Below are 16,081 nucleotides of genomic sequence, written 5' to 3'. Positions count from 1 at the left end.
GTATGGGCAGATGACTGCAAAGGCCAGGACTGCTGTTGCTTTACGCTGAGCAGACTTCCCGTGCTGTTTCTCTCAGCATTTCCAGGCAGTCCTCGTGAGCTGTGCGTCTGCCAGCTCACCTCTGCTAGTCCTTGTGCCTCTAAAGTATAGACTTCCACATCCTCATGCAGTTTCTTTCAATGCTTGTTTGCCCATCAGTCACACACCTAGTCTGTAACCTTGGCAGTGCAGAGAATGCAAAAAGTCTCCCAAGCATTTTGGGTCCTCGGGCCCAGATGGGTTTTCAGATATCTCCAAAGCCCAATGCTTTCACTGAGGCCCTGGGCCCTGCCCCTCCTGTCTGGAGGACCTGGTCCCGCAGCTCTGGCCTCAGGCTGGCTGCTTACCTGCAGAGCTGTAGCACCAGGAGAGGGGCTTGTGCTTTCTCTCTTTGTGTGACCTCCAGCAGTTCTCCCAAAGGGAGAGAGTTGAGAGCAGTTTGGGATTACTCACTGATGGAGAGAGCAGACAGAGCTCATGAAATTGAGTGGGTTGGGTTTCAGTGAGATACATACTGTCCCTTCTTGCCCCATTGTCTTCTACAGACACTTGCTTCATCCCTGTATGTTTCACTAAGCTGGTGAAGACAGATCGAAGAGGTGAAATCCAGAGATGGATTACACTGTCTGTTAGCCTGTTGTTCATAGTTTCTGGCCTTGCATCTCCTCGCTTTCCTCCCAGTCGTTTATAGGTGTGTTTGTCATCCTCAAACACAAGCACATGGGGCCATGCAGGTAGACTGTTGCTTTAGTGCGTGTCATTAAGGATGAAAAGTGTATATATCCTTTCTGATCTGATTGTTGTCAGACTAGGGAGCAAGCTAACTTACTAAACACATAGGGAATAATCATCTCAAACTCCAGGTTTTAGGCAAAAGAGCTAAACAAATTTATGTAAGAATGCGCAGGATGCTGCCAAGCCATGGTACAGCTCATACAGTTGTCAAAACTGGCAAATCCTGAGGTGATGCCTTCATTTCTAGATCAATAAACTTTAGAAGTCCTCTTTCAGGAAAAGATTTTCCATGTCAGTTTTCAACTTAAACAAGTTTTTATGATCAGGCAGTAAATTTCTAATTGTTCGCAGAGAGATCTTAAAAGAAAAATGCAAATAGACCTTTAATTGTGATGGCTTTAGTAGACCCCACTGTGCTGGCTGGATGTGAAAGAGAGCAGTATTAGTGAAGGTAGCTAAAGAATAACATAAAATAATCTGGAATAACTAAAAGCCTTTGGGCATTTTCACTTGTACCAGCTGGGACACTGCAGAAGGAAGGATTTCAGTGAAACTAGTTTATTCTGTCTTTTGTTGATCTGCTTATTGTCAGACTGTATCTGTGGTCCGAATGAAGATTCATGTAATTGATTTGCTGCTTAAACATGGTGCACGTGCATAATACACTCATCAAACAACAGCCTTCAAGCGCCATGAACATTTAAATACTATTGAACTAATATTGGAAGAATATACTTTTAGAATATAATAAGTATGTAATGTAATCACAGCTTTTCCTACAGGTTTGGTAATATAAAGAAGGCTTGAAGTATCATTTCTCCAATTACAAAATCTTGTGGCTGTTCCATAATCCTCTAAACCTTGTCATCACTCGTTACAGGTGGTTGAACTTTATGTTTATATTCTCATCACATCACGCTGTAAGTTTGACAGAGACAGCTCTGGTTTTTGGATTGGGGTGGGGGATTCTTTTTTGAAGTACACAGTTGGCTTAGAGGTCCTTGTCAGTTGTCTTTTCCCTCCACCTGGAGGTCAAATACCTTTATGCTAGAAAGGAAACATGTACAGGAAATGAGGCGTAATACTTAAAGACCAACCCTGCTCCTACCAGGATTGTCCCATGAATTTTCCTGTACAACTTTAAGGAGCTAGTGGGGTCTGTTCCAAAGCCCTCTGACAGCACAGTTGCTGGAGAATGGGATGTTGTGTTTTTTGAAGCCTAAGCTGTCAAACTCCAGCACTCTCCCACAACTACTCCCTTCCTCATGAAAAAAAGGACTCCAGTTGTACCTGGAGTGGCTCAGCTGCTGAGCTAGACCCCAGAGATTGCTTATGAAAAAAAGAGCTCTTTCCGTCTTCCAGATGAAGAGCCCTGCTGCAGTGGCTCAGAACGCTACAGCTGACAGTGTCTTCCTCAGCCTCCAGAACAACATTTATTCCCACGCTATGCACAAAGCTGCTTCAGGGAAGAGTAAAGCTTATTAAACACCTCAAGGAGAAAATGGGTATTCTGGGGGCTTTAACCGGGCTTTGAAAGGACTAATTTGAATTCCACTCTTAACAGTAACCTCCGTGCTGTGCAGCTGTGGCTTAACTTTGTGAGTTGTGTCAGCATGTTTGCCTCCATGTCCGCTTGGGCTTTTTATCTCCCCATCTCTTTAGGCACAGTAAGTTTATCGTAATGCCTAGGAGAGGAAGAAGGAAAGAGAAGATTCTGGTCATCTGGAACCTTTGTGATTTTCATCAGCAAAGCTATAAATCAGCCAGCCTGGCAATCTGAAGCAGCTTTTCTGAAGAGGCATTTTAGTGGGATTTTGAGGTATTGCAGCTGACTGAAAATATCTCTTCTTTTTTTACTGTGCAAGCACTGAATTTCATGCAGTAAACTAGAGGAAGATTAATTTGTTTCCATTAATGTCAGAACAAATTCAGAATTTGTTCTGAGTATGGGACTGTGAAATGAGGCAGCTGTCAGCATAATTTACCCTGTCATTGCTGTGCCAGCAACTTACTGCAGTTTGGTGTTTGCAGCTCTTGCCATCATATACTAGTGTGAATTCTGCCAGCCTGCAGAAGTACAAGGCACAAGCCCTGTCTATTTGACCGGGAGTAGGACACTTACGCTCTTGCATTCAGGATCAGCAAAATAACTCCTAGAGAGCTGCTCTCTCTCCTGCTGCATGTGCATCTCTGTGGTACAAGCACTGGCTGTGTCCTGGCCCCATTTGCATGTCTTCCACTTCAAGCCTTTGCCTTGCTGTGTTCCCTCATTAAAATTGTCTCCTACCTAAACCCCATCTCAACAATTCATCTGGTTATTAAAATCCAGCGGTGCTGAATGCTGTGTTCCAAACTACAGATACTCATCTGCAGTGAACAGTGATACGATGCAGATAGCTAGAGTTTGGTATCCAGGTCCTGATCCAGACAAAGTGAGTGAGAGGAATAAGTGGTCTGTGGAACATGCCCAAGTGCTGATGTTGGAGGGAAGGAAAGGGATGGCTGAAGCCTGATAGCATGGTAGTTCTGGGAGTAATGAGAAAAAATAGACAAGGGTATGGTCTGTCCAGAACCTCAGCTAAAGAAGCATGTTTATGATTTTAATCCTGGTTCTGTAGAAGACCCAAGAGAAACAGCCTAACTAGAGAGAAGGAATTAGCAGAACATTTTCCCTGAGGTGCCTTTGTATCAGAAATGCATTCTGTTCTTTGCTCTGCTAGAGCTCAAACCTGGTGATAATGCAAGTGTGTGGAATGTTCTTACAGCACTCAGTATCCAGCTCTCCACAGCACACCAGTGGCTGCGGGCTGTGCACTGGAGTGTACCAGCTTGAAACAGCATCTTGTGATCATGTACACCATAAGGAGCATTGAAATACGTTCACAGAAGGTGTTGCCAAGCTGAGCTTTGATCAGCTCTCGATACTGCTAGTGCTGAGATCTGATCATAGTCATCCTATTGAGACTGAGTCGGGCATTATTGCAGAAAACACATTAAAACCAGTTAAGAGTTCAGAAGCTATTCAGCTTCAGTGGTTCCCTGAGCTTCATGTGAAAACAGTGGGATCTCAGCCAGAGCAAGAGATGAGATTTTATCCACTGATTTTTCCATAGTGTTCTCATCTTTTTCCTTTTGTATGTGTTAGCATTTAGTATTCTTCTTGTATTTGTCCTTTTTTTAGTCCAGTTTTTCAGCTTCCTCTCTATTACTTTTGTTTGTTTATAACTTTGTCAAGGTCTTCATTAAGGAGTTGGTCAGTTTTGCACTGAAGTGCTCTATGTGACTAGAAAGGAATCAAATTGATTTCTGCTCCGTTTCCTTAATAATTGACCCCTGTGCAAACTAAGAAGAGATGTAGCATTTCCCAGTGCTGGTTGGCCTGTGATATTTCTAAAGAACCATTAACCTCCCCTGTTGTTCCTGGAAATATGGTAGTTCATGATGTCAAATCTGAAAAATGTGGCTGTGCACTCCCAGATGAGAACTAGTATGTTCCTATCCCTTGTTGAGAGCAAGTCCACGTCCTCAGCTGGTGTGTTAGTACAGCTGCATTGTCTTCAGGGAAGGGCAACGCTGTGAAGATCTGTCAATTATGAAAAACAAGTTTATCGCACTAACTAGTCTTGTATTGACAAAGATACCAAATGCTTTTTCTGTTGTGTTACTCTGTAGTTTTCCCCAATGTTAATTTGTAGCTATGAGGGAAGAACTCAGGTGGTTGTTCTCCATCAAAGTCATCAGAGTCCTGGCCTCTACAACATCGAAACGCTTTCCTGAAATGTTCATCAGAGACCACACTAAAACATTAGGAGCAGGAAACTGTCTAGCAACAGATGAGATTTGACTGTAAAATATGATGAATACAGCACTGCTCTAGCCTTGTTCTCATTCTGGTATTAAAAGTGGTTTTATTTGGCATCAAAATAAAATGTTAGGAGCCAAGCAGTTTAGCAAGGGTCTGTTGCTGGAGTGGGGAGAGGACAGTTGTGGAGTGAACTGGGCCAAAATGCAGTTCTGATGAGCTCTGCTGTTGTAAGTTGTTGCTTTAATACTTTTTTCCAGCCAGAAGTTTATGATTATATAACCTGCATAGCCACTTAAGGAGGCACTTTTGTAACAGACAGCAAAAGTGAAAACATGCAGACTTCTTACATGTAGGGGAAAACACTGAAGACCATTAACATCTCTTTTTTTTCTGTGGAGAGTAGAAACAGGTGAGAACTGATAAGACTCATTTCAGCTATGTGCTGCAAAAGCCAAGGAATTTTATTACACCATGTAGTTACAAAAGCTAATTGAAAACAGATTAATTCTGAAAAGCTGTGGCTGTTTAGATTAGCAAGCTGGAATCATCACCTGCCTGTTCAGAGTCCAAGCTTAATGCTTATGCCTGGAGAATATTGAGGGCCAACTGGAACAAGTGTGTCCTTTCATTGTACATGTATTTCTCTTAACTGATCTGCTCTACCATAAAAACCCTGCTGTTTTACTTCCTCTGGTGTGTAGGTCACACTAAACTGACCTGGCAGGCCTAAACAATATTTTTAGTCTTGTTTATATGTGTGAAACAGAAAAATGTGTTGCGCTGCAGTTTTTTTGTCTTACTGCATCCTTTGTCAGTCAGCCAGCCTGCGTCTGTCCCTGTTGTTGGGAAGTAGTGCAAAGGCAGTAGCTTCTCCTCTAAGGGTGGTATGGTTGATTGGTAAAACTCAAGGGCAGGACTCTGCAGAACTTTGGCTGTAAACCTCCCATATGAGCATGGGTAATTTATGGGCGTGTTTCCAGGAAGGCTGTGTGGCACTTGAACGCATTCCAGCTGGTAAATTCCTGGTTGGGTCAGCTGTATCTGCCCTGTGTTCCCCACGCTGCCTGCCCCTAACCTTCCCCTGTTCTAGTTAACAACTGTCAATCCTTTCCTGGAAGTCTTCTGTCTCTGATTCCTGCCCATGGAGCTCTGTACAATCTTTCCTTGCTAAGGGGATTCTAGACAGATGTTTTGTTCTTGAGGTTTCTATAATGTCTTCCTTCTGATGGGAGCTAGTTCACGTATAACTCATTGTTTTCATAATTTGTAAAAGCTTATGTTTCAGGATGATGTTACGGAAAGGGTTAAGAACTCCACTCTTCCCTTGAGCCTGTGCCTGGATTTACTCTTGGTGTTTGACCTACCTCTTGCAATTTACCCCCAGCTGCTTGAGTTTACTCACTTAACGCGAACATAAACATGAACATTGGTGGTGTTTATTAAATGTGAACGTGACTACAGATAATCTAGTGAGGGGGAAATGGAGTGGCACCCCAGAGTCCTACTCACTGGAGATGGATGTTTCACTGAACAGTGTCACTGGGTTGATGATGTGCACAATTTATCAGACCCACTGACTGCTCTCAGTAGACCCACCTGATCAGTTTGCACTTTGACAGCTTAAAAGTAGTGTCAGGGATTGTGCACCAGAGATTTGTGAAAGGGGAGGCACACAGGACCTTTAGGAAGGCCAGGTAAAAGGGGAACCAGAGTTCCCAGTGTGGAGAGGATGGGGGGCAAGGAAGCAGACCTCTGTTACGGAGATACATTAATGCTTGTTTGCATTACAAACCTTTTTCCTGTTTACTCTTTGCAAGAATATCTCTAAGAAAGAGAAAGGCCTCTTTCCACACGGCTTTAATTCTATTTTATTCTTTAATATTGTGCTGAGAGCTAAGCTGTGTTACCCTGGGTAGCGGCAGTGGTGTACTTGACTGAACTAGGAAACAGACTGTTGAGCCCTTCAAGACTGCTGTGCCCAGGCAGTGCTGAAGAGGGAAATCCGAGAGACTTCCATGTCTCTGCAGACCTGTGGGCAGGCCAGTGAGTTGTTTGTGTCAATCAGCATACATTGATTATCACTCATTTTTTGCAAGCAATTTGCCTGGCTGTTTCTTCGGCTTCCATTTTTTAAGTCTTACTAATTTCAAGACTTCCCACAAGTAGGGTCTGAAGTCTTTGCACAGTTATGTCTTTTGATACCAGTGGAGTTCCAGCACGGATTAATTTGTGTTTTTTTTCTTTCTTTTTTTCCTTTTTTAGCATCGTAGACAAAGAAGTGTCATTAATGGCAGAAATTGATAAAGTTAAAGAAGAAGCCAGTAAGTAAAAAAAAAAAAAAAAAACCAAACAAAAAAAAAAACCACAGGGAACTTTTGGAAAAGCCATGGAAACATTTGATTTGTTTGGCAGGAAGTGACACAATATGTAAATTTTATTAGTGGCATCCCAGCATCGTTCATTTTACATGTATACGAGCAAATAAACCTTGGATGTTTTGGGATAGTTTGTGTAGTTTCTATCCATAATGATCGCACATCACAACTTCAATATTACAAAACTAAGGTAAACCAAAAGTTCATAAGAAATTAGATTTAAATTCTTCATTCCTTCTGTTTACTTCACCAGAGCTTTTTGACCACTTTTTTTTTCTTATTTCTATGGTTTGTCAGTCACTTTGATTCCATTTCATAATCACTGTTTGCTTATATTACATAGGAGTTGGGATACTGGACATTATTGGGGAAGAGGTTTTGCATAGGCTTGCATAGCATCAAGCATATGAGTTAGAACAATACAAAAATCAAACCCCAGATGTTTACTGGAATCTGTTTTCTTGATAATCAGTGGAAGTTGATCTGGTTTCATGTTGTCTGCAGTTTTTGCGTGGATAAAGTGTTTGGGGAGAAAACAAGCATGATGAGCCATGTGTTAGGATACCACAATATCTGTCTTAGAGTCCTTTTGCGATCTGGTATTCATGGCCTGGTAATCCAGGTGATGTGTTTAAGTAGAGCGCACTAAGCGAAGCGTTGCTAGAACGATGCTTTGCCTGGCAGGTGAAAACATCACTGCTGTGTGTGCATACAGTCCTGTTACTGATTTGGGAATTTGAGGAGGGTCACAAATACCTGCAACATGGAATATTTCATTCACATTTAGAACTCGCAGTTCCCAAATGCATCTGTGTAAAAGGTATGAGTTGTTACAGCAAAGGACGGTACTAGTTTGTGTTTGGAACTTTGTGTGCTAGCTTTTCTAGTAGTAACATGAAATAGGTGGGAATTAGGAGTTCTGTGTTATGTGGGATGGGGTTGGGGGTGGGAACAGCATTTTTTCAGTTACGTGCAGGGACCAGGTTGCCATAATCTGCTGCAGAGTATGGGCTCACTCCCAGGAAAACCAGTGGGGAAATTCCCACTGATAGCAGCAGATGTGGCTCTAAGCCTTAACACCATAAACGCATTTTGGAAATCCACTGTCCAGGGCTGATGGTACCATAGGGCTCCTTTGTTAATCTTGGCCAGTTATAGTAGTCATTTTTGCAGAAAAACCTAACTGTTATCCAAGGGCACACAACATGCTGCATTCACACATGGCAGACTATTTCCCTGCTTTAATACCAGCTCTGCGTGTGATGCTGCATGGCTCTTGTGCCTGTCTTTAACAGGGTAGTTTCTACTGTCTCTCAGGGCTGTTGTAGGCTTGTAAAGTGCCTTCAGAGTTCTAGGCAGAACGTTGTTACACGATTGTAACCTGCTAACAAAAATTTACTATTTATTTTCACATCTCTTAGCTGAACTGTAGGACTGTTTAACAGTGGGTAATCTTCCTCTTACTGTCAATACTGGGAAAACTTCCAAACACGATAACTTCAGGTGTTTTTTAAAAATGGAGATTTGGCTTCCTGATTTTGTACTTAAAGCGCTGGAAAACTCAAAAAAACACGCGTCTGCTCTGTTTGTGTAAACATTGAAGGTTTGGCTTAACTTCGATTTTCTAACAGCTGCCCTGTTTCCAGGTCTTCTTCAGTATCAGGCAGTTCAGTTAAATACGCTGATTGACTTGGTCAGTGCAAGCAGCGTACTGGAAGTCCAGCTGAGGTCAGGGGTCATGTGATATACACTGTAAATGCCTGAAGAGTAATGAACTACAGAGCAATTTCCCTTCCAAGCATTAATTACTGACTGTTGCTATTTGGCAGTGGAAATCCTGACTGCTCGGCAGAAGAAAGCGGAGGAGTTGAAGAGACTGACAGACCTGGCCAGTCAGATGGCTGAAGCACAACTGGCAGAACTCAGGGCTGAAATTAAGGTCAGACATTTACTTCTGTTTGGGTATTTAGCTGTTTGCATAAATGCCAGGCAAAAGCTGTCATGTTAACAGCCCAAGCTGTTCATTCCTGCCATGGGCCAAAGGGTAACAAGCTTTCCACCGGGAAGGTGCACCTTCTAAAGCATCATAGCACCTCTGAGCAGCGTGTGGACGCTGTCAGTGTGAGCTGTTCCCTCATCAGTGTGGCAGTGGGGAGTTTTGCTGTTTGTGTATCAGTTATCAGACTCAGTTAACAAGTAACTGATAGCTTCAGGTTCAGTGGTCAAACACTTGAAATCCATCCACTTTGCAAGTGCACAAGTGACCCACCCATTGCTGGGCTACGAGCCGTGTAATTTGGTAAGGATGGGAAAACACTTGGTTCTGGGCAGAGATTCAGTGTACAGGGCACAGTGAAGAGTCTGCTGAGCTTTGAAGTGAACTTAGGATAAATTGGTTTCTGTACCACACATACAGTCTTTTGCTCAAAACGCAAATTGGGGTTATCTTGTCTGTATTGTTGCAGCACTTTGTGAGTGAACGGAAATATGATGAAGAGCTGGGCAGGTCTGCCCGATTTTCCTGTGATACAGAACAGCTGAAGACCCAAATTCAGCTCTGTGGAGAAAGTAAGTGCTGGTGATTTCTCACACATATTGTTCATGTACCTGTTCAGGAAATGCTGGCAGAAAAAGTGCCATGTGTACCACCCGTGTGTGTACAGCACCCTGCCACGAGTGGTCTGTTGGGATGCAGTAGACATGCTGCATGTGCTCAAGTCAACTGTACAGTGTGAAGCACATTAGACTGGCTGTACGTGTGGCTGCACAGTCCGTCAGCGTCTGTACAGTGGCCTCTTTGTCAGAGATTTCCGGGTATAACTCAGAACAGTTGGAGTTTTCCATCTCAACAGAATTTTCAAGTGGAAATTAAAGTCAGCCCTGGGGAACACTCAAATTCAGTGATCTATGAATAGCTGGTAAATCGGAAGCTTTTCTGCATATGAGCCTAATGTTATGAGACCAATTCAGCTCTCCTGCTAGGAAGTAACTCTCCAACTTCATAACAGTATTTGCTGGGCTTTTCAGGAGCTAAGGGTAATCCCAAATGTTCCTATTTCCAAATCATCTGCCCTTGTGCTCAGAAATTCAGGTTCACATTCTGCTCCAAGCATCATGTCCTTGTGAAATACAAAACAGCCTATTCCTCAGCTTTGTCTTGCCTTTTTTCCCCTCCAAAAAGGTAAATGCTGTAGTGCTTTGCCCCAGGTGTTATGCTGTCTCATCAGTACCATCACTTGGGGAAAAACTATTAATGCAATACTGAACTAATGCACCCTGGTGGAAGGAAAACAACTTCAGGAAGAAAAATAATGAACATTTTCAAGGAGTTACTAGAAATAGACATAAGAAAAAATACCACCCCATCTGCCAGTGTGATTTTCTGACTGCGCAGCTAAAGAATGGACTCCTGTGAGGTGTAACCAGATTAATTCATTAGACCTAAGCATTGCTTTTGCAGAAACTTTGAAGATCTGTCTAACCCCATGTCCTGTCCCTCACTGAAGCCAACCCAGCATGTTTCAAAGGAAGGTACAAGATTCCCAGTAATGTATCTAATTGTTCACCGTCACCTCATAGAGCGTCTCTCATATCCTGAAGCTTAAGAGATTGAAAATTCTGTAAAGATTATCCTGACTAATACAACTGCAGCTGCTGAGAGTACAACTGCAAACTGGCTTTTCTAAATGCACTGAATTACTCTCTAAGTAACTTGATCTGCAGTGAATTCTCAAGTTAATTATTTACTCCTCATTTCACTGAAGCGTTCCTTAAGGAGAGCTTGGTACAGAGCTGTTGAGAGGAGGTCATTGAAGTCAAAAGAGCAGCTATCAGCAGGGAAGCGGTGCCAGCTTACAAACACCTGGTCGTACAGTGGCCATTGGAGGGCCTCAACTCTGCTCTGCCCTCAGTAACCTTAGGTGAACAGCTCAAGCTGTTGGCGTGTCTGTGATAAGAGCTCTTCGGTGCAAAAGGTGTTTCTGTTTGGAGCAGCTCACAAGCAGGCCCATTCCCTGCTGAGGGCTGCAAATACCCCTCAGGTAGAGATTGTACCAGGCCTGTAGCTCAGAACAGCCACTGTTGAGGGCTTGAACAAAAGCAATAACCAAACCCACAGAGACTGTGCAGAGGGAGGTATGTTCTAGGTGGAGCAGAGAGTAGGCAGCATACGCTAACCGTGAAGGTTGGGAAGAAACAGAAGTAATTGGACTGACGTATATCCGGAACTCGTGGTGCTGGGCAACTTTGTACATCTTTTGTTGAAAATACATTTTTAAAGTAGGCCTGGGATGACGCTACCAAAATGAACTGTGAGCAGGTAAGAAGACAGCTTTATGTTTCAATGTTGATCATTTAACTGATAACACAGAACACTTTTTTTATAGTTTCTCACCCAAAGAACAACTATTCCTCAAGAACACCGTGTAGTTCAGTGCTGTCTTCAATGACCTCACATGCAACAACTGGCAAGCAAAATACACACACACGGAAGTCCTCTAGTAATGCCAAGAACTCTGATAAAGCGCAAGGTCATCTTCCTTCCAATCATACAGAATCTTCTTCCCAAGGAACCCAGTCAAATAAGCAGGTAAGAAAGCAATTATGAACTAAACTTAATTATTTTTAAAATTTAAGAAAAATAACTGTTAATACAAAATCAAACGCTGTTTTGCAGTCTAGTTACTTAATAAATTTTGAAAATATGCAAGTATATATTTTCCAGCTTCATTTCCAAGGCAGTGTAAACACAGAAGGTGGAAATCCCAGAAATGCTGTGACAGCAGAGAGCACTGTCTGGTGTTCCGAAGTGACTAGTGGAATTAATGGACTGAAGAAGAAAAGCACTCCATAACAGCTAATTGCCCTAAATGCTACGGTGGAGAAACATTTATTCCTTCTCCGTGACAAATGATCAGCTGATATGCTGCTGAAGCACGATTATTAGACAAACTATGAAAGTGTAATCCTGCCAGGTCTAAAAGCACGGCATTTCAGAAGCTGTATAATACAGCTTATAGTGTTGGGCTGTCGTTGGTAGCGATTCATTGTATCAGCACCTTAGAATGTCCTTGACCTCCTGTGCTTAGGAAAATCTGTCACTGAAGTTGGTCTGAACTTTGTCCCAGATTTGGGCTTAAGTAGGAATCTGAAGGGAAATGTAGGAGCATTATGTACTGTCAGTGCACATATGGAATCAGCTGCCCTGGCAGTCACACCAACAAAGCAATTCAGCCTCTTCCCACTAAGGATCAAAGGCTCCTCTGAGTGAGGGATCACAATGGGCATCTCTCCCACCATGGGGACTCTTAACTTGACTTTAATTTACATGTGAATTTCTGTTCTTCCTGCAATCCTGCAGGATTCACGTTAGTTTAGTACTTTACTAGGAAAGGTATTTTAGTGATTTTTGGAAAACATCAGTCAGTATCAGGTTCTTCAGTGCTTCTGAAGTGCTACTGTTGAGATGTCTAGTATTTCCTCCCCCTTTCTGTACTCTCTTGAGTCATGGCAGGTCTTAATTTGGCATCAGTGGTGAACCTGCCACCTGTATTTTCAGGCTATTCAGGTGCAGCATGTTACTCACAGTTCAGTTTTTAAGCAATATAAACAGAGAGCTCCAGAAACAATCAATCCATGTAGTCTTTTTCCTCTCCTAGTGACACTGAATATCTTGCTCTGCAGCTTTTGTCGATTCTGATTGCTGTATTTCTTATTCTGTTGGAAGGGTTATGATAACCTAACAGTTATTCAATATCTTTCTGGGTAGAATGGGCCTTCTAGCCAGAGACGGAGATTCAACCCACAGCACCAAAACATCCGGCTCAATGGATCCCTTAAGTCACAAGGTGCCTGTAATGAGGCAGATCAAAATACTACAAAGAGTGGTTCCAGGTCTGAACACCGAAGACAGCAGCACAGCAGCTTCAGATCTAAAAATAAAGGAGCTGTGAAAAATCAAGAGCAGTCCTCAACTGCAAGGACCACAGAGAATCCGACCCATTCAGAAAAGACCCGACGGAAGCATCACACACCGGACACTGCAGATCACAGGCCTTTCCACGGCAGTGTTGGCCGAGTGTCGCAATGCAATCTATGCCCTGCAAGGATGGAGGTCTCTGCCGATGCCACTGTTCTCTCAGTGCCAGCTGTGACTTTGGTGGCTTAAAATGTCACAGTGATGGCAAGCAGAGAAATCTAATCTCTTCATTTCAGTTTCTTGCTCAAGATGCTTGTTGGAGAAAATAAGTCACAACATAGTCATTTTAAATCTGTTGCTGCTTAAAACTTGTTCGTATCTTTATTACTGGCTAATTATCAAAATTAATTCATACTTTCAAGGCTTTGCTCAAGATGTTCACAGGGAATTTGTCATGACAGTTCAGAATCTTTAACCAAAGCAGCATTTACTTCTTAGGAAAAAGAAATCTAGATTGGAAAAATAAATTGATAATTAAATTCGTAAGAGCAAAATCCTGTTGTAGATATGTGGTGATTCCAGTCAGCATTATTGGTTTTTAGAGCAGCCTGTGTTAGAAGGACCCCAGGAACTCTGTATGCTGTGATCTGCAATGAAATCAGATAATCCTGTAGAATTCTTCAGCAAATCTCTCTGCGCCTCTTTCTTTCTGTGTGTGTGTACAGGTACCTGCATGCACACTGTATACACTGAGAGTATCACTATATACAAGACCATTTGAAAAAGCAGTACATTTGATTTTAGCTTATTATTCCATAATCTGAGATCTTGTATAAATTGTATTAAATGTATTACATACTGGTATTTTTTCATTGACAAACTATTTTTATGAGGCTGAGGAAGAATGCTCGTTTCTGCAGTTCGGAATCCATGTAGTTGTGGCTCTTCAGACACACAGCCCTATTCTCCTCCTTATCAGCCACTTTTCTATGACTAGTTGGATTTATTTTTTGCATATGAAAAGTCGCGGGTGTTCTAGACTTGAATCCAAATTATTTTTCTATATTTTTGCTGTAGGAACCATCTGTCCATACCGAGAGCTATGACTAAGAAATTTGTTACAGCAACACGCAGCGCAATGTGGAGGTACATATCTGAGCAGATACTGCATCCTTCTGAGTTTTCTATTAAAATAAAAATCTTAGTCTTAATGTTCTGATTCTGTATTTCAGAAAACCTGTTTCTTCCAAAAATTAAAATCTTCTTTCTAAAATACTCTGGTGTTTGCTGCATTGCAGTGCCTAACCTTTGTGGTCTTATTCAAATTGTATTTGCTTCATTTAGCTGGTATCAGCGGGAGGCTTTCAGTGGAGTTTGGACTGGACCAGGCTTTCTCTTTTAGCTAGATTCTAGCACCACAAGTGCACGGGACAGAATCTTCCCTTGAGAGTCACCTCCATCCCAGACACACTGTTACTGTAAGTTGTTATTTAACATGGTAAGGTGTCAGAATCCAGACATGGCATGAATCGAAACAGTGGCTTAAGTGGCCTAAGTGTCAGAATCAGAAAGGTGTAAAAGGTCGGTAAGACTCACTGCCCACTGAGGTCAGTCAGAGCAGGGCATTCAGGTATCTTTAGAAGTTTATTCCTCGGTTACTGTTTGCTGTTGCTTTTTACCAGTTGCCTCTGCAGGATTTCAGTACTAGGCACCCTGCCCTAGTACTGACTGGTTTACTTGTCCTCTGGGGCCATTGAAAAACAAACTCCAAGGGTGGAGTGAGTTGTGTTCATTACAGGTGATTTTGATTATTTTTATATCTCCTAATATCTGTGTACAGTTTTCAATGAATATTGTTAAAACCTGATTCTGAAAGGCAAATTACTTATCCTCATCTGAGAGAGGAGTGAAAGAACTAAACGTGTAAGTAGACCCTGGCTTTCTTAGCATTGCCAACACTGGTTCTATCTTAATTAACTCCCTGTCATGCTTTTGACCTCAATGGTTTGGGTACATGGAACTGGAATTCCAGGATCTGTGTTGTGCACACCCATCAGATGGGGACCTCCTCAAAAGTTACCTGCTATAACCTCACTGTAGGAGATGTTAATTACAAATTCCTTGCAGATATTACATAGGAATCTTATTACACTGTGTCCTTACTAATAATTTGTGAAATATATTGATATATCTTCTTGTAACCCCTCCTAAAAAGAAAATCTGACTTGTTATAACAACTTTTACTCCTTCCTTGTAGCTTCTCTACTTGACAGGATTATTGAAGTTACTTTATTCCATAAGTCAGCTTCTCACAAGCAGGCTTCTGCAAATAAATCAAGCCTGTAAGACAGCACAACAGGACCACCTCGTACTCTTCAGTACCAGCTAATTTTGACGTACTGGAGGCTCAGTGTGTGACAGACGCAGGACTAACAGGTGAAACACAGTGTTTCTCTTCAGACTGTAATGCAAACCCTTTCTTCAAGAGATGCAAGTGTGGATGTTTGGTTATGGGAACGCTGCAGTCGCGGCACACCCAGTGTGGTTCAGAATTGCAGTACACATTTTAATGATCGGACGTGGCGGTGCTCTGAGGTGTGGTTGTGTCAGAACAGTATCTCTTCATCTTCTCGTGTCTCTGTAAGGTTGAAATTGTGTCTGCTGCTTTCTAGGAGCATTTTACTGCTCGCGATACCTGTAAGTAATGGAATGCTCTTGGGCCCATCTTCAACAGAACTCTTTTTTTTTTGTTTGTTTTAACTGTGCTGGAAAAGCAAAAGTAGCAGCCAAACCAGCAAAAACCCCAGCACCAGCTGTAAGAAGGCAAGGGCACAAAACAAAGCCAGGTTTCCTTCACGGATTTAAACAACTAAAAGGACTTTTTAAAATAATATCTTTGTCTGCTGATAGAAACATACAGCAGCTCTTCACTTCAGTGTCATTTACTCGAAATTGGTGCAAGGTCTCCTCTGTCCTGCTCTGGGAGAAGGAGGTTTCTTTTATCTATCTTCAAACCAGAGTACCTCTGTTAACACCACTCTGCTGCACAGAAGTTCAGGTTTTAAAGAACCTGCAGAAGGACATGGGCAAGCCAGCTGTAACTCAGCCCTGTGAGGGTCCCTGCAGCTGCAGGAAACACCCCGCAGTGGTGCAACACAGAATGCTAGGGCAGCACAAGCTGCCCCGGCAGCGGACCACCCCACGTTAGGG

General features: G+C 42.5%; 1 protein-coding gene across 3 annotated transcripts in view; it reads left to right on the top strand.

The window, feature by feature from the left end:
- SPATS2L (spermatogenesis associated, serine-rich 2-like) overlaps positions 1-13,688 on the top strand; it is a 30,915-nt gene extending 17,227 nt beyond the window's left edge. For all 3 annotated transcript variants that reach the window (XM_010141832.1, XM_010141833.1, XM_010141834.1), the window contains 5 exons: positions 6,842-6,900; positions 8,784-8,893; positions 9,420-9,522; positions 11,340-11,542; positions 12,722-13,688. In XM_010141832.1, coding sequence (XP_010140134.1) covers positions 6,842-6,900; positions 8,784-8,893; positions 9,420-9,522; positions 11,340-11,542; positions 12,722-13,120 — 874 coding nt within the window. In that variant the 3' untranslated portion in view covers positions 13,121-13,688. The remainder of the gene's footprint in view (positions 1-6,841; positions 6,901-8,783; positions 8,894-9,419; positions 9,523-11,339; positions 11,543-12,721) is intronic.
- The last annotated feature ends 2,393 nt before the right edge of the window (positions 13,689-16,081 follow it).

Source organism: Buceros rhinoceros, unplaced genomic scaffold (genome assembly GCF_000710305.1).
Source record: "Buceros rhinoceros silvestris isolate BGI_N320 unplaced genomic scaffold, ASM71030v1 scaffold5068, whole genome shotgun sequence".
NCBI classification, from domain to species: domain Eukaryota; kingdom Metazoa; phylum Chordata; class Aves; order Bucerotiformes; family Bucerotidae; genus Buceros; species Buceros rhinoceros.
This window is presented reverse-complemented; position numbering and strand designations above follow the sequence as displayed.